The 17,214-nt window shown below is 43.5% G+C and overlaps 1 protein-coding gene across 2 annotated transcripts; it reads right to left on the bottom strand.

Moving 5' to 3' along the window:
- Positions 1-2,911: 2,911 nt before the first annotated feature.
- On the bottom strand, positions 2,912-16,321 carry LOC119396226 (transcription factor Adf-1). Of its 2 annotated transcripts, XR_007416573.1 has the most exons (7): positions 16,039-16,321; positions 15,358-15,481; positions 9,878-9,970; positions 8,446-8,538; positions 5,512-5,597; positions 4,230-4,298; positions 2,912-3,282 (listed from the first exon to the last, which is right to left on the bottom strand). XR_007416573.1 is itself a non-coding variant. In XM_049417012.1 (6 exons), the coding sequence occupies exons 1-5, from the start codon at positions 16,181-16,183 to the stop codon at positions 5,537-5,539; spliced, it is 516 nt and encodes a 171-aa protein (XP_049272969.1). In that variant the 5' UTR covers positions 16,184-16,321; the 3' UTR covers positions 2,912-3,282; positions 5,512-5,536. The 2 variants fall into 2 exon arrangements, 1 of the variants encoding a protein (XP_049272969.1); XM_049417012.1 differs by lacking the exon at positions 4,230-4,298.
- Between the last annotated feature and the right edge of the window lie 893 nt (positions 16,322-17,214).

Here is a 17,214-nt window from a genome sequence, read left to right as displayed (position 1 = left end):
GACGCTTCAGCCAGCATGGGAATGATGGGTAGTACACAAATTTGTCTAAGCTTCGTTCTTTCAGCTCCGTTTGGCTCCGCGTCAGCTGCATCCGCTTTGTCGCAAAACGAAGTTCAGCAAAACTGAGCAGTTCCACTTCACCACTTTAACTTTTTTAGGCTCACCAAATCAAAGTTGGTCACGAAGTTCACAACGGTCTATTCTTTTATCCGGAACGAACGCCAAAACACAGCAATACACAAAGCCACAAGTACGTTTGAAGCCGCAAGCACGAAGACTAGGCAAATTTGTGTACTACCCATCATTCCCATGGTAGCTGAACGATCGCAGCACCAGAGTCCCCTCTAGTTAATTTTAGGAAACTCTATGTTAAAGACCCCATGCGGTAGGTAAACTAGATGTTGCTGAATGACGGGGATAGAGTTGCTGAGGTATTTAAGTGTTCTTTACTCTCTGTACCTCATTTCCTGTTCACAAATGAAATGTGGCAAAGACATTAGGTTGGCCGCTGCTTAACATCCAATCGAAGTTCACATAGTTACCGTATATTGCAGATTATAAGTCGACCCCCCAACTTGCAACCCCTTCTAGGGGAAAAAAAAGTTGACTACGAACACAGCCTCATGCTGCGGCCATAGCTCACCAATAAGTTTTTCAGAAGAGGGAGTGATGCAAAGAAACATTTATTTGCCCGTGAAACAGTGCTTACGACTCGTCGTCGCTTAAAGGGGCCCTCTAACACTCTTCAACCCCCCATTCTTTACTCGTGGATTGCGTAGACTGAAGTACGGACGAACTAGTGCAGCAAGAACGGCAGCGATAGCAGCACGCAGTACGAAGTTATTCAATTTAGAAAATTCAAAATACAAGAAACAAAATGCCTGCCCTCAACTCGATTTTCGCGGGGTCACGTGACCACATTTCACTCTCTGCTGTGACGTCGGATGGCACTCCAATGAAATGGGCTGAAAGCTCTTACGTAGGGGAAGCTCGCACACCATTGTTGCTTCTCCTTTCCAACGTATTGTTGACGTCGTTGCCATAGTAACAAACGTGGTTCCTCCTGACTTGTCAGAACTTGAGCGGGCGCTACTGCTTCGTAGCGAGGCTGGGGAGGCTTTGTCTGCTGTTCCTTACAACGACATTCCATGTCATTCCCTCTTTTCATTCTGAGAAGGGAATTTGTGGGGCGGCATGGGCGGTTAAACACGGTCGCCCCTACGCGGGTTGTTCGGTGAGCAGCCCGATGAGTTACAAGTGTGCAGCGACAACAATTCAACGAAGAGGATTACTTGCACCGTTTCAACAACAATCATGAGCCTACCGCACATGCGGAAAGAGGCAGCTCGCAAACGTACAGACGCAAAAAGAAGGAAGAGGGGCAAGCGTTTCATATGGACATCCGACCGGCGCAGGCAAAAAAAAAAAAGAAAGCCAGAGCAACCAGAGGCGAAATGGCAACCGGCGCCTCTGTCGTACTTTGTGGTTGTAGTGATATTTTTTGTTGCGACGGCGGCTATTTGGAGTTCATTGAAAAAGCACAGAAAAGAAAAACGAAACACAATAGTAATCTCAACTTTGATGCAACGCCGTTATTACTTCTAACGTTACATTTATCCAATCATAGGCCAGCGCCCATCTTCGTCATTTCCGCCCGCAATAGTTCTAGCAAGCGCCACTACGCGCTGATGCGGTCAGCAGCGATGTAGCGACTTCAACGCGTGATTAAAATACTAAATAAATTGATATCAGTGCTTAAACTTATGCTAAAATTATCCCCAGCCATCAGTCTACGCAACCCGCAAGTAAAAAATGGGGGGTTGAATAGTGTTGGAGGGCCCCTTTAAGAGAAGGACGCAGTCACTGTCATTGCCATCGTGTGAGCCACTGCTGTTGCTCGCCGTCGGAACGGGTACCGGTGGTCGTGAACCCAATCTCGAACCGCCTCCTCAACGGCACAGTATCGTCCAGACTTCGGTCCGCGAAAGGAACGGCGTGTAGCAGTGCACGCGAAGATCTTGGTCCTTTGTTTTCTCCATTCCCTCATGCACTTTTCCGACACATCAAACTTGCACCCTGCTTCAACGTTGCTTTCCGACTCTGCATAGAGGATCGCTTGCCTCTTGAAAGCAGCGCTGTACTGTTGCCGGCGTAGCGGTGGCATCTTGGCATCCGTTTGGCAGTGTTGGAAATCGCGCACACCACTGCTCGCAAGCGAAGCGAAATGCAGAAATGGCGAACAGACGCCAAGACGCTTGTGGGCGCATGTGACTTCGCCAGTCACATGCGCCCCCGCGAAGTGTTGCCAGCCCACACGGCGCTGCCAGCTTTTCTGTGGAATGCCGATGGTTTGTCAACGAATCGTTTCTATTGTATTAAAACAAAACTGCAGGCCGCATCGCAAGGCAAATTCCTCTTTATTCATAGAGCATCGTTCGCCCTCTATCAAAGGTTTGAAATGCTTCTTTCGAGACCGTGTTTCCCATGCAGTTCGCATTAATGCCGCGCAGCGGTGATTTTTAAGCGCGCTCCGTAGTTTCGCCTCACGTGGTTTCGCTATAGTTTCGCGATCGTCATGGCAGATCGCAAAAATTTCCAGCTCTGGAAGCGGCGCACGCGCGTTGGGAGATAGCTGTTGCCGCGACTCCACTGCCTCTGCGGCTGATGTTATCGATGCATCGAATAGCAGGAAATCCGAGGACGACGACCTTTCATCAGACCCCGCAGATAAGTCGACTTTACGATTCTGCGTATAGGTCGACCCCCGAACTTTGGAAGGTCATTTTATGAAAAAAATGTCGACTTATAATCAGTAATATATGGAATGTTCAGCTGTTATATTATGGTAGTCATACAAGAAAGAAATCTGACAAATGCTTTGAATGAATTTTCAATAAGCACAGTGTGACAATTTCGTTTACTTATGTTCGCATCACAGTTGCATATCCAGTCCACATGTGCAATATTAAGTACAATGTGTGGTATTTTGAATGGTATGAGAGCTCAGACCGAACTGATTTGATGTATGTGCTATTTAAAATTGCACATATATCAACTTGAGACTTGAGTGGAGCAGTTCAGGTAGTTGCTGCGGTTTGTTTTCAAGACTTGGCTGCCTTGTCGAGCATGTTGAGAATGTCCGCCTTCATCGTCCACACTACTTCTGGCTTGAGTCTCGCAAACTTCACGTGCACTTGCTTGAAGAAGCTGAGGTGCAATGCATTAGCCCACGTCATGTCCTCAAGACCCTTGTCATCTGCGCCAATGCTGCTTCTCCCGGTTCTGAAAGAGCAGATTTGAAAGACAAGCTAAAATTACTTAACGTTAGTCATTTCTTCTTTACTGCATGACTAAGGCATTCGAATACTTCAGCCAAATGTTAATACACCGAATCAGTGTATACAACAATGTTAATCTGAAGTGGTTCTTGCAGCGAAGCACATGCATGGACAATTTTTTAATGTAGCAAAGCTGCCTCAGAGCCAGATGCAGATTTTTTTATAACACTGCTCTGATACCACAGACTGCTATGTGCCATAAAGAATTGGTCAATCTAATCACTTTGACTTCACATGTAACAGTAAGTTTGGCAAATTAGTCGTTGAAATTGCCTTGGGAGGCACACAGTATATATGTAGCAGACTGGCCACTTTCTGGACATGACTGGAAGCTTTAAACACTGCGTGCATTGATGCACTAAGGTTCATACATAATAAACACTTCAGGCATATATGTGCTAATGGTGAAATATTCAAAATGTGCTGCAAGTCTGAATAACTTGTGTGAAATTTTTTTACTAAAACAAGTCTGAAGACAGAAGGCTGGTTGTTTAATTTCCAGTGCCAGTGTTTGGCTCATTTTAATAACTTTTTTTTTTCTCACTGTTTTACACGAGGCATATTTTTCAAGCAGCCAGATAGGTGCTTTATAAGTATGTTACGCATGGAGTGTTGGTGTTCTGACATTCTTCGGAGCTCTGGCATGACGTCTGCATTCTTAAACTGCAGCTGTTCACAATACATTCTGCAGCTGTGCATTTCTTATGAGTTTGGATACACAAAAAATGGTGAAACTAATTTTTCAGGGGACAGAATTCACTGGCATCCTGAAGAGCCTGAACACTTCGGCAAATATCACAAATGTCTTTTGAAAATACCGTAAGGGCTTCGTTTTTCACTAAAAAGCAAGGTTGAACAGCATTACTTGGCAGGTGGTTTGTTTTGTCGTACCTTGAGCGCTTCGGAGATGGTCCCTCAACTTTCGAGCTTCCTGTCAGCTGTTCCCGACTTGTATCACCACTTGCAAAGTTTCATAAAAAGAATATGGTATTTCACGCTGCAGACAAGCACCACATATTCATGATGGTTCTTGCCTTAGTTTCTGTTTGCAGTGATATAAAGCACCAACGAATGGAGGTTACCTACTGAGGGCTGTTTGTTTCGCAGCAGTCATCTAGAGCCCCGACACTTGGCAAAGTCAATAGACTGAGCAGAGCGAGTTATCGGCATTATTCTTAACGTCGCAAAGCTCCAGCTAAATGGTTACAATAGGCTAGTCGGCAAGCATCTTGTCCTGTTGTTTCATGTGCCTCTTGCTGCACTCTAAGTTTTTAAGATAAATGCAATAGTGTCCGGACTAATTTCCATGTGGCAACTTGTGCATTCAAACACAAACCATATCTTACTGATGAATCTGTTTGAACTACCTTGAATACTCTAACAAGCATCTAATTGCAACAGATGGCATTTCTGCATTGTAGCACCATCAAAATATGGCTACCTTAGGCAGCTATTCAACCCCCGGCATTTGCACATGGAAGGCGATTTAGATATCACGATGGGTGATGTGCAGCGCAGCATGAAGTGATGCATATCCCCTTCAGCGGCGGTGTGTACAATGGTACATATCAATTGCGGAGACACGTCGCGTGTTTCTTCAAATGTCTTGACACATAGTGTGCACATTTGTACAGGCTTCCTGAGTGGACAACTAGCACTCATTTAACTTCATTGGGCTGTGTATTGCTGCAGAGGATCACTTTGCTGGAGACACTACCATGTTCAACGATCGTTCGAAATGTTGCATTCCAGGACCAACGTCAGGAGTATTATTTTATTTTGCTTGAAACAAATAAAACCAAAAAACAAGCTGGGCATTTATTTTGAGCCTAACATTTGATTCTTTTTATGCAAAAATTAAACCTGATTGATTGCAGAATAATTAGGTATTTAATTGCATGATAATTACAATTACTTAAACTTGCAGAAAACGTTATCTCGTTTTCTTTCTTGGGATCTAATATTGAAGGCCTTGGAATTATGTTGCGCCAGTTTGACGCATTTTCAGACAGTGCATCATAATTCATGCCTGAAGGGTATATTGCAGCACACAAAATACCTGATCACAGTACATCTGGTACAATGTGTGCTATAGTAAAAATAAATTGCACCAGTACAGCTCGTCTCTGCTAGGAGACTACTACGACCGCCTGGTGTGAACAGTGTTACTAACCTTCGTTTTTCAGGAGTTACGCGGCCTAGTGTGGGCTGCTGCGCAGTACGTTGTGCCACTCGTACATGTGCTTGGCTTGGACTTTCCTGTCGGGAAGAGAAGTCCAGGGACATTTTAACTTTCTTTTTTTTTCCAGTACTCGTACCCTGTTTGGAGCAACAGCTCGCAAAAAGTGACCGACTGATTGATCTTTTTATGCTAAAAAAACAATTCTAGGGTTTTGGGTGCCTAAACCCTGCCATAATGGGGAACTCCAAATTAATTTTGACCATCTGGAGTTCTTTAATGTGCAACTAGGTCTAGAGGTACACATCTGTTTTTGCATTTTAACCGCTTCGAAACGCAGTCATTATAGCCGGGAGTTGAGCATGTGTCCTTGAGCTTACTAGTTGTGTGCCTTTATATCTGGAAGCTATAATGACGCCGCAAAGCACTAAGCTGAGCATACGGCAACTCTTTTAAAGTGGCACGATTGAGGGAAAACTATTTCACTTGTACTAATAATATATAATATTACACTTGTACGCTGGGAGAAGGTGCTTGCTAACAAAGAAAAAGCGCGGGGGGGGGGGGGGGGGAATAAAAGACTGGTTGTGATGCCACCTTTAAGTTTCTGCACCATTTTGTCATGTAAATTTTGACTGGGTCAGCTAGGGCGTATATGTATTCTTTTATTGGTAAAAATAAATTCAACTCTGATTCTGGAGGAGCCAGGGACATAATGTAGCAAAAGGTTTTTATTAGGGGTGTGCGAATATTCGAAATTTCGAATATTTTTCGAATAGTGTTCGCTATTCGATTCGATTTGCACTGGAATTTTACTATTCGAAGTTCCCAAAAACAAATACAGTCAACACCCGATTAAAAGTGACCCCTTCAGATTTTTAATATGCTTCACCACATTACACACTCGTACAGCGGCAAAGCTGCCTTTCAAGCTCCGTCAGGCTCGAACTTTGCCAAAAGACGTCCGATTGGAAGTGGTCCCTAGATTTTTAATGTGCTTCACCTCATCACACCCCGGTATTGCGGCAAAGCTGCCTTTCAAGCTCCGTTACGGTCGAACTTTGCCAAGAGACAGTCAACGTCCGATTGGAAGTGGTCCCTACATGTGCTTCACCTCATCACACCCCGGTATTGCGGCAAAGCTGCCTTTCAAGCTCTGCTACGGTCGCAAATGCACTAACTCAAGAAAACGCTGGTTCCAACATGGAGATAAAAGATGTGGCAGAGGTGGGGGCTCAATTAATGCTGTTTTGGACCTGAAATTTGGGCAGGAAGTCTGAAAAATCGGAAGCCGAAGCTTTTTAGCATCCAAAATTTCAGATGTTCTTATATATCGTCTACGAGGCAGATTTGGAACTCTGGACTTGAAGGGAGTACACCCTTGTCCGCCACATCAGTTGGGCTTCCACAGAAGTTGAACGAGGAGGAGAGGCTGAGGAAATGGCATCTTTGCCTATCACGTGTAAAGTGTTGTCGGCAACACGTTGGTAGCACCAAATCATGTACGTAAATAGAATTCGGCCTCTACATTGCCTCATTCTTGATAAGACAACTATGAAACACCACCCCACCAGTGCTTCATCTACCTAGCGAAAAGAATCACCTTCGTGTTGCTATCTCATAAGAATATGCTTAAGAATCCTCTCTAACTTTTTTTTTTCTGCAATTTCGCTTTGAAGTATTCGAAAAATATTCTAGAAATATTCGAAAAATATTGAATTCGCACTCACACTTCAATATTCGAATTCATTTCGCACCCAAAATTCTGCTATTCGCACAGCTCTAGTTTTTATTCTCTGTGAGATTGCATCAACATAACAGCATTGGAGTTTGGTGCGAAATTAAACAAATGATGTTACCTTAATTTCTTCTACTAGTGAACCAATGATCACGAAAATAATGACACTAGCGTTCTCAAAGTGTAAGTTATCCGTCTGAGGCCTATGTTTTACGGAAAACATCTTTAGCATCACCACAACATAAGCAACAATGGGACAAAACGCACCTGCCGCCATGCAGGTGCGTTTTGTTTAGGTGAGGTCTCAATGCAGAGACTGCAGTTGGTGTCATGCATAGATGGCATGCCGACTCGGGGCCGTGTGAGTGTCTGCAGAGACACCAGCGCAGCCATTAGTCGAGGGTGCAAACGGGACAAATGTATGGCCCAGAGCAGAGCATGTTGAGTACCCTGCAAGCATAATTTTTCACTAAGTGTGTATGATGTCTACAAACAACTTGTTTTACGAAAACGTGCTGATGGTTGATAATGTGATGGGCAGCGGCACAGTCAAATTGAGAGAAGTTGGGAGGTGTTTCCGTGTCAAAAAAAATATTTTTTACATCCATTGTACGTATATAACAGACGCAGACAGATGGACACACGTACACACCCCCCTTACTTCCCAGAGATATGCAGTACACTCAATAAACGGAACCTGAAAGGATCAGGAAAATATTTACTGTTCAACAGGAGTTCCGTTCACCGAGAGAAGAACAGGGGTGCAGGATTCAAGTACGAAACCAATCGTATTAGAAGAGGCAGTTCTATTTAAGCAGCAGTTTCATTTAAGAGATTCTGTTTGCCGAGACCCTACAGATTTCTGGATAACCCCTTGATGGTGGCCCTATTCTTCTAAGATTAACATGTACGGGCGCTGTTTCATATGCACGGCATCTCAATGAGAGCATCGCAAGTTCTTAAACAAGGTCGTGCTTCCATTAATATGCAAATCTAGATTACGTAACAGTTGGCATGCAAGGACTGTCCTACAGGCTGTAAACTGTAGACTGGAACTTGGGTCAACAGTCTCTCTGTATCCACTTTGCTCTCTGTTATAAATCAATTCGGTAGTACACGATGACCATAAGCCTAATACTACAGATATTCCAGAAAAGGGTTGTTCATTGAGTAAATGACCAGGTACAGACATCAAAAGAACATCAGGCTCATTCTTGCTTCTTGAGGATGGCGCAGCACCAGACGATGTAGCAGTGGTCTCTGTCGCTGGAGGTGTAGGTACGCTGCAACCGAGAAGCAAACAGCATTTAGTGTTTTCTCGCATTGGACGCTTCCGAGTCACTAACTGTAGCAACCAAAGTAACTGTAGCGAAGTGGCTATTGAACATAAATAAAGTGCTTATGACCTAATTATGCCATCATAAAGTCCAGTGCTGGAAATGTTCTTTTTTTTGCATACTGCATCTGAGCACTTTGAAAACATCAAGAACAGGAACTAGGTAACATCATCATGTTACTATTAAGTATACTAGTCGACATGGCTATAAGATAAATATTGGGAGGATCTAATTATGGGGGTAAGATTTTCAACATAGAATATGTGTTAATGAGTGTTTGTTTCTTCTGCTACCTCCAGCAGCACCAAAAAAAAGGAAAAAGCATTCTTCTCTTTGTTACTCTTTGTGCTTGCAAACTCTCTGTGGTTTTGGTAAAGGATCGTTGGATTTCGTTTTGTTGCTGCTGGCAGTCACTGCAGCACACACTGCGGCCTTGCACATCACTATCAGATCTCCCCACCTAAGGTCTATGACCATGTCTGTGTAGCTTTTGCAATAATGCCTGCTAAATATTAAACAAAAGTATAGTTTTGTAAACGAAGAAGTGATGGAAAACCAGTGGTAGCGGTTAGTTATGGTGCACATATACTGCATCCAACTGTGAGTTTGCAAACCAGTCACAGCCAAAGTGCGATTCCGATTTCACTTAAGCATATCTGTGCACTATTGCTAATTGCACTCACAACATGTAAACTGCAGTTTCAGTGTGCTTGATTATGATAACATGGCCCAGCTTTTCCTTAATTTTTTTTTTTCATAAGATTTAATTCATGAACCCTTACCAACAAGATCTTATCATAAAAAGGTTTTTTTATTTGATTTTTGCAAAATGAAAACCTTGCTTTAACAACAGTGCACATTTCACTTGATTTTCTTTTTCTAAAAGCATGACTGTTGTGTTGACCTCTGATAGTATACTACGTAGTACTGTAAATGAGAGTGTGACTAAGGTACTTTGATGACGCTTTCACAACAACCTTCACAGAAACATTCAGTGTGCACAAACATTCGGTGATTAGTTTTCCATAGAGATTTTAACAAGTTAAAGATGCTTATGACTATAGCATCAATTACACCAGCTCACTGAAGGGCAAAAAAATCCATCTAAATCTTTAAAATGTTTAAAAAAAAGAAAAAACAGTTAAGCATAATTTACAACAGTAAACATTCTCCTTTATAATCTGATTGTGGCACTCTAGAGGTGTATAAAAAAATGTAAGTTCCACACATTCTTTTTTTGCTTATTCAACTTTTTAACAAAATAAGAGGGCATGCAAATACGTACATGGTCAGATGCTGTAGTAGCTTTCCAGCTCTGGCACTTTCTAGGGCACTTTTCGTCAGAACAAACAGTGCGTCATCGGGCAGTGAGTAAGTCCTGAAGCAAGGAAATGTGGTCGATACCACGTGTAACTTAACTTGACAGAATAAGTTATTAGCTGACAGTCATTTCAAAGCACCGACATAATTTCCTTGTGGATGCTCTGCGTGGCCATCTATTTGCTTTGCGATTTTAAAAATTTGGGGCAGCTACGTACTAGTGGTGCGAAGACAGAGGAAGCAGAGGAGCTGGTGGCGTTGCCCTCGTCCTCACTTTCCTTTCACCCCTTGCTATACTATATTATACATGGCTATGCTACGCTTTACCCTCTCACCTCGTCCTTTCCCTCCTCCTCACCATCACTTCCTTTTCCCACTCCTTGATATACTATACTATACATGGCTATGCTTGCTCTCTCTTTTTTCTATCTCTTTTTTTGTGTCTGTTTCTTTCTATCTCTTTCTCTCTGTCTATTTCTTTCTCTGTCTTTCTATTGTATGTACATTGTATGTACAGCAAGAGTAAGCACAGCCAAGCATTTTCTAGAATTGATGAGTTATTGATCAGTTATTCACTGGCTATCGATTGGTTATCACAACATATCAGTCATGCATTTTTTGGGTCAGGCTAAGGTCATCCAAGCATTTTCTACAATGTATTGGTTACTTATCGATTATCCATTAGCTATTTATTGGCCATCAATTGGTTACCACAAGGTGTTGGTCATGCATTTGGGTCAGGCTAAGGTCATCCAAGCATTTTCTAGAATTTATTGGTTATTGATCATTTATTGATTAGCTATTGATTGGTTATTGATTGACAATCGCTAGGCTTTGGCCATGTATTTGGGCCATGCTAAACACATCTAAACATTTTCTAGAATTAATTGGTTATTGACCGATTAGTATTTATTGGCTATTGATTGGTTGTTGATTGGCTATCACTAGGCTTTGTCCATGTAGTTATTTGGGCCCCTGAATACCCAAATATCTGAAATTATTGCTAAGCACATCCAAGCATTTTCTAGAATTTATTGATTATTGATCGATTATCAATTAGCTATTGACTGGATATCAATTGGCTATCACCAGGCATCAATGGCTATGCTAGGAGCTGCTTGACACATATCCGCTTTGAGTGGCGCATACCTGCCGAGTTTTTGCGAACGTCGCACGCAGAACGAAAAGCTTAAAAAGCTCTGCTGTTAAAATGACACGGCAGTACTGAAGAATTGAAGCAATAGCCATTGACATAGCTGCATGCAGTTATAAAAATGCTGAGAAGCAGTGGCTTGAAAAGACTGTGACAGGAGTGTGTGCACGTTAGTTACCTGCCTATGACTGCACCCTTATTGACTAAAGGCCTGACCACACGTGCGTGTTGCAGAGTGTCAGTGCGTGACCTTTTGACGCGGCGCCATACCCTCTCCCTGTCGAGAGAGGGAGCGCGCAGCTTCGCTTAGCCGCGCGCCCTCTCTTTCTATAGGGGGAGGGCGCGGCGCGGTATCAAAAGGTCACGCGCTAACACGCTGCAACGCGTACGTGCGGTCAGGCCCTTAAGGTCAGATTCATGCTGCCGTCAAACACACTATCACGTCACCATGATGACACTGGCCTACATTGTGGCACATCATTTTATCACCACTTCGTGTTCAAAAGTGGGATGCGGGCAAGCAGCAGCCAACTTCACTGGCACGCTACTTTAGAGAAGAAAGAGGCGATAAAACGCTGCATCATGAAGGACAACAATGTCATGATGGTGACTTGACGTAGTGTTTGGCGGCTGTGTGAATTGAGCCTTTCAGTTGCGTCATAGCTAGCTCAATTCACCACTCTCTCAGCAATAGAGCCACAATCCTATGCTGATCCGCTGCCTTACACTGAGACGACAGGAAGACTGTGCAGAAGACGACGAAAGAACATCGCTTCAGGCAACTTTTCAATTTCCTTCAAGGCAACAATGATGGAATCGGTTACGAAACAGCCTCTCAGTGTAGATTAAGTACTGTGCCTTCTTTCACTGGATGCAATATATGCAGCTGCTGTTAGGAAAGCACACTTGCCCGTCTAAGCCGGTAGCCTTGGTTGCACCTTTCCTTTCCCCTTTCTTCGGGCTCTTGCCCGGAGAGCTATTAAAGGCACAAAGAAAGAGAAGAAAATTTCCTATGAAGAAAGAAGGTCAACCAGCCAATGAGGTGCACGCTTGTAGAACCCCAAGTAGCAGTTCTTTGGCACCACGTGGACAGCCGCCCAGTTACAATCAATCACTATTGTTTATAGTAAATTCACAGCGCGAAAAAACGAGAGACAGAAGAAAACTACACAGGACAAGCGCTGACTGCCAACTACAACATTTATTGCGCGTAACCCATGCTTACATAACATTGCTGCGTACCACATGAACATGAGGGGACGAACAGGTAAAAACTTATTACAAAAACCAAACAAACAGATACTGTAGTAACTATCATTGTATGCCCAGATAATCTATCTCTTTTTTAATTAAGCTGATCGAGGCCAGCGCAACGCACACATCTGACAGAGTGTTTATATGCGCAGCCTCCACGATTTCCCGCTGCGTCTGCCCCCTGTGTCAATACAGAATGGTCGTGTTACCAAATAAAGGCACACAACCACAATCGCAATAATGTAGCGATAGGTGCGAGCTAGCTTGGCCTTTTAGAGAATTATTGTGCTCACGCAGACGCACATTGATGCAGTGCACCGTCTGCCCAATGTACACACGGTCACACGAAAGTGGGAGCGAGTACAATGCGGAAGCACAGCAAGGAATGTACTTGTTTTGTTCTTATCTGACATGCACTTTCCCGTGTGCTCGACCTGTTAGCAATGCGCCGGTCAACCCTTGCACAAAGCTAGCCCAGCTTATTGGGAGCAGAAATGACAACATCAACATTGTAGCGAGAGGTGACCTTTTTCATGCAATGGGTCAGGCCATGCACGTTGGGGAGGACAGCTGTTTTCTTTCGCTGCTCTCGCTCACACCCATCACCTGCCCTTATTCCGCCCTTCTTGATGTCTTGCACCAGCTTTTCTGCAGCGAAAGAAAGCCTTTCCTCTGGAAAGCCGGTCATCCTCAGTTTCAAAGCCTGCGAATTGAGGCTATCCTACATCATGTGAGGACAGGATTTTGTGAGCGCCGAGCGGAAACATGACATCACTATGGCATTCTTTACCAGCTTTGCGTGGCCCGAGGTGTAATTCAGCAATGGTTTTACTGACCTTGGGGCGTACTGCCAACACACATGCGTGGGAGAGAACTTTAGGCGCGGGTCCAGGAAGTGGATACACCCTTCGCTCAGACGTGAAGCTGAGGCCAAGCCCTTCATTTTCAAAAATTGACAAAATCTTGCTAGCAGTTGAGTCCTGATGGCTGTCGCTCATTATTATTAAATAATCATCAACATACCGAAACACTTTTGTTGTTATGTATGCTTTTTTCAACAGCTCGGTCAACCTTGCTTAGGTAAATGTCACTCAGCATGGGGCAACTTGGGATCCAATGCAAATTCCTGCCGTATGCAGAAAGCATTTGCCGTCAAACTGTTGTTTAATTGAAATGCAGAGATGATAAAAAAATGAAAATGGAAAAAAGGACAACTTGCTACAGTAATAATAATATCTGGGGTTTAACGTCCCAAAACCCTCATAACCACGATATGATTATGAGGGACGCCGTAGTGGAGGGCTCCTGAAATTTCGACTACCTGGGGTTCTTTAATGTGCACCTAACTCTGAGTACATAGACCACAAGCATGTTTGCAAAAGTTAACCAAGCCCATAACCAATCAGGGTCATTTCTCACTTTATCATTATTGCCAGAGGGCCAGTATACATAGCTGGAAAGTGGGAGGTTGTGGCTAGGTATCAATGCTTGCATGGTGTGAAATATTTTGTGACAGACAGAGAAAACGTAGTTGGATATAGACGTTGCCAAGCTACGGGACTAAATGTACGTTTAGTGCATTCTTACACTATATGTGGCACTATCTTTAATGACCCAATGAACTTGCCTTATATTTGATGGTGAAGGATTTCTGAGGGGAATCATGCTTGCGCTTAAATTTAAATATGCAAGAATGTAAAGAGTATACTTATCTTTTATTGCTGGAAGAGTAATCCAGCTGTTAGATTCACTGCTATTCCTATCAGTGCATCTGGCAAAACCGTGACTTTTTCCTTTCCTCTTTGACTTTAATTGTTCACTTTTTTTACTGTGATCGACATTGTGTGGGTATAAGTGTACGCAGTCTTATATATAGCCTTCTTATGCCTGTAGCGGCTGCATAGGTTGTTCTTTCACTCTCTTGCTGAGGAATAGGATCTTAATTCATTAGAAGTATTTGAAATAGTGGGTGCAAACACCCTGAACACCCCAAACACCCTTCAACCCTGTAATGCTGACAAACAGTTCTGCCTAAAGAAAAATTGTAGCAAAATGCTGACCATATTTTCTGTTCTGGGAGTATGCATTTGAAGAAAAAGAAACAATGAATCATTAGTTGAGGTATAAAATAATTAGTACAGAAATTATCTAATTAGTCGATGCTTTGTTGATATGTGTAACTCTCAGTGGAACTTCATTACGGTGAATTAAAAATGCTGCAATTGGCTTTCCGTTAGGTTTTACTTGCTATAATCCCACTTTTAAAGTGTTAGTATATCCAATGTAGCATACCTTGATTCTATGAACGGTACCTAGATAACACATTCATGATTTGGACTGATTCAGAAAACGAGCTCCTCAAATTTATACAGGCATTTAACCAAGCACACCCCAGTTATGATACAGTGGGCATTACAGGGCATAAAATATTCAAGAACATTCCCCTTTCAGGGTATTTCCAGGATACCAAACTTTTCTGTAATGCTCCCACGTATAAAGGGACACTATTCGGCCTTAGAGTTGCTGCATGATATGAAAGCGAAAACTAGAAGCAGCGCGAAAAAAACGACAACAAAAATAGGAACACACACAACAGGACTAGCGCTGAACTGCCAACTGAATGTTTATTGAAGAATCACCTGCATGATATGAATTGTGTATCATTAGCTTACAATAAAATCAATAAAAATGTGTCGTTATATGTATGTATGTATGTGTGTATATATATATATATACACACACACACACACATACATACTACGAAGATGATGACATGCAAAACGAAAACGTTTCATTTTTCCAACGTTTCAGCCAGGTACTGGTCTTCATCAGGGAACACTGTTCCCTGATGAAGACAGGTACCTGGCTGAAACGTTGGAAAAATAAAATGTTTTCGTTTTGCATGTCCTCTACTTTGTAGTATTGTTTCTACTGGATCAAAGGTCACTCTTCTGCATATATATATATATATATAGAGAGAGAGAGAGATTACGCACGCTCATATGTGTGTATAATGTGTGTGACAATGTGACACATACTTTCTGTTTGCTGCTTCATCAAGAAACTTCAGCGAGGACCACAATTCCCACGCTGTATTGCCGTCTTTCCTTGCCTTGACAAACTGGTGTTTTATGGTCTTCCATTTCGTTATGCACTTGGACGCTGTAAAATAATTAAGTAGCATATTATCAACCGGTGCTGCTATTGTACTTTGTATGTATAATCGATTACATTTTACTCGGTAACGGTCGCTGTAATGAAAGTACTTTCATTTCTGTAATCAATTACTTGTAACCGTTACTAAATTTATTAATCTGGTAAAAGATGCCGCTTTTAGCATTTGAATTTGGCGCGAACATGTAGCATGCCTGCGGCCGTGGTGGAACGCCGGCACGGTGGATACGCAGGTTTCGACAGGCATCGCGTTCGACATTTTGCCATGGTTTCGTTTTTCCGTTTCACAGCTTACCCTGGATAGTGTACCAGTGTACTACTGGTACTACCACAAACTACCCTGGAGTCCTGGACTTCGTTCCACGAATTCGAAACTTTTCTGGTGCGCGAGGGCGGAGATATACGCTTTGCACATAAAGTACTTTCTCGGTCGGGAGACGGCAAATCTGCAGCTGCAATCGTTATTAACTGTAACTACAATCGGTTACATTTTCTGTAACGTACGCGTATAAGAGCGAAAACGGGCAGCGGCAAATTTCACTCACGTTGCGCTCGAAGCTCGTCGGCGATCGCTTCCCAAGCGCGCTGCTTCGCATCCTCGATGTGAAACCTTTCGTGAGATATATCGTATAATTCCGGATAGCGCTGCACACGTTTACAGAGCTCCGCAGCGAACTGATGGTCCGACATAATTCAGTGGCTCAAATTTAGAGTAGATCGGGAACGGAGACTCCGGCCCGATCGAGTTCTGCCGCGCCAGCACAGGCGACGGATATGCAAGCATGCGTGCAGTAACCTCTACCACCGACAGCGCGCGATAGGTTGCCGCCTTATCACCGCGTACGCGTTGCGCGCGGCCGTGTTTGCTGTGCGACCACGCACATCCTCCGTCGATTGCTACAGACGCAGTACGTGACGCAATGAATGCTCCGCGACTACGTCGATCGTTGCTACGTCCGACCACAGAACACTTACACATCTACGTCACCTCACCGGCAGAATTCATCCGATGGGCGGGACCCGATTATACGTACTGCGGTGGGCGAAACCGCAAAGGCCGCTGCCAGGCGTGGAGCTGCGATGGCCTCGCTTCATGAACTTTTCTAACTAGGGCCTCCACAAAAATATCAAGCGTCAGTTTGTTTAAGAATGAGACTATCTATACTAATCCACCATATATGTGTGATTAAAGTACAACCAGTATTTTCTTCAAAGCAATGAATTTTAATTTGTCAAGGGTATTATTACTTGGGTCTTAATTCGTCATTTTAAGTTGTAGGCCACCTCCATTACCTTCGGAATCAAGAACTTATTTCATGCCAAAATCTGTCTGACTGTTTTCTCGGAGCGGATTTTGATAGACACACTATTCGTTTATCGCCGCATTGCACAGAGCTTCACGCTTTTTGATGGTCGCTCCACAAAAACTCGCCGCTATGTCAAACCACATTGCGAAGCCCTGTACGATGTGGCGATAAAAGAATGTAGCCGCGTGTGTCCATCGAAGTTCGCTTGAAAGCGCTAGAGTATCGGCGCGCGACTATTTCATAATTCGCGTGTTTCGCGGGCTTTTAACGCGACAGCGCTACTTGGCCAGGTTTACAAAAACACGTGCGCGACGGGCGTCCACGAAATCCGTGTCCGGAAAGCACGTGATCTCCGCCACCGGAAGTGACCGTTGCCGACGCTAACAGAATGCACCTTTCTAACGAGCGTGGAGG

This window comes from Rhipicephalus sanguineus, chromosome 6 (genome assembly GCF_013339695.2).
Source record: "Rhipicephalus sanguineus isolate Rsan-2018 chromosome 6, BIME_Rsan_1.4, whole genome shotgun sequence".
Lineage (NCBI taxonomy): Eukaryota > Metazoa > Arthropoda > Arachnida > Ixodida > Ixodidae > Rhipicephalus > Rhipicephalus sanguineus.
This window is presented reverse-complemented; position numbering and strand designations above follow the sequence as displayed.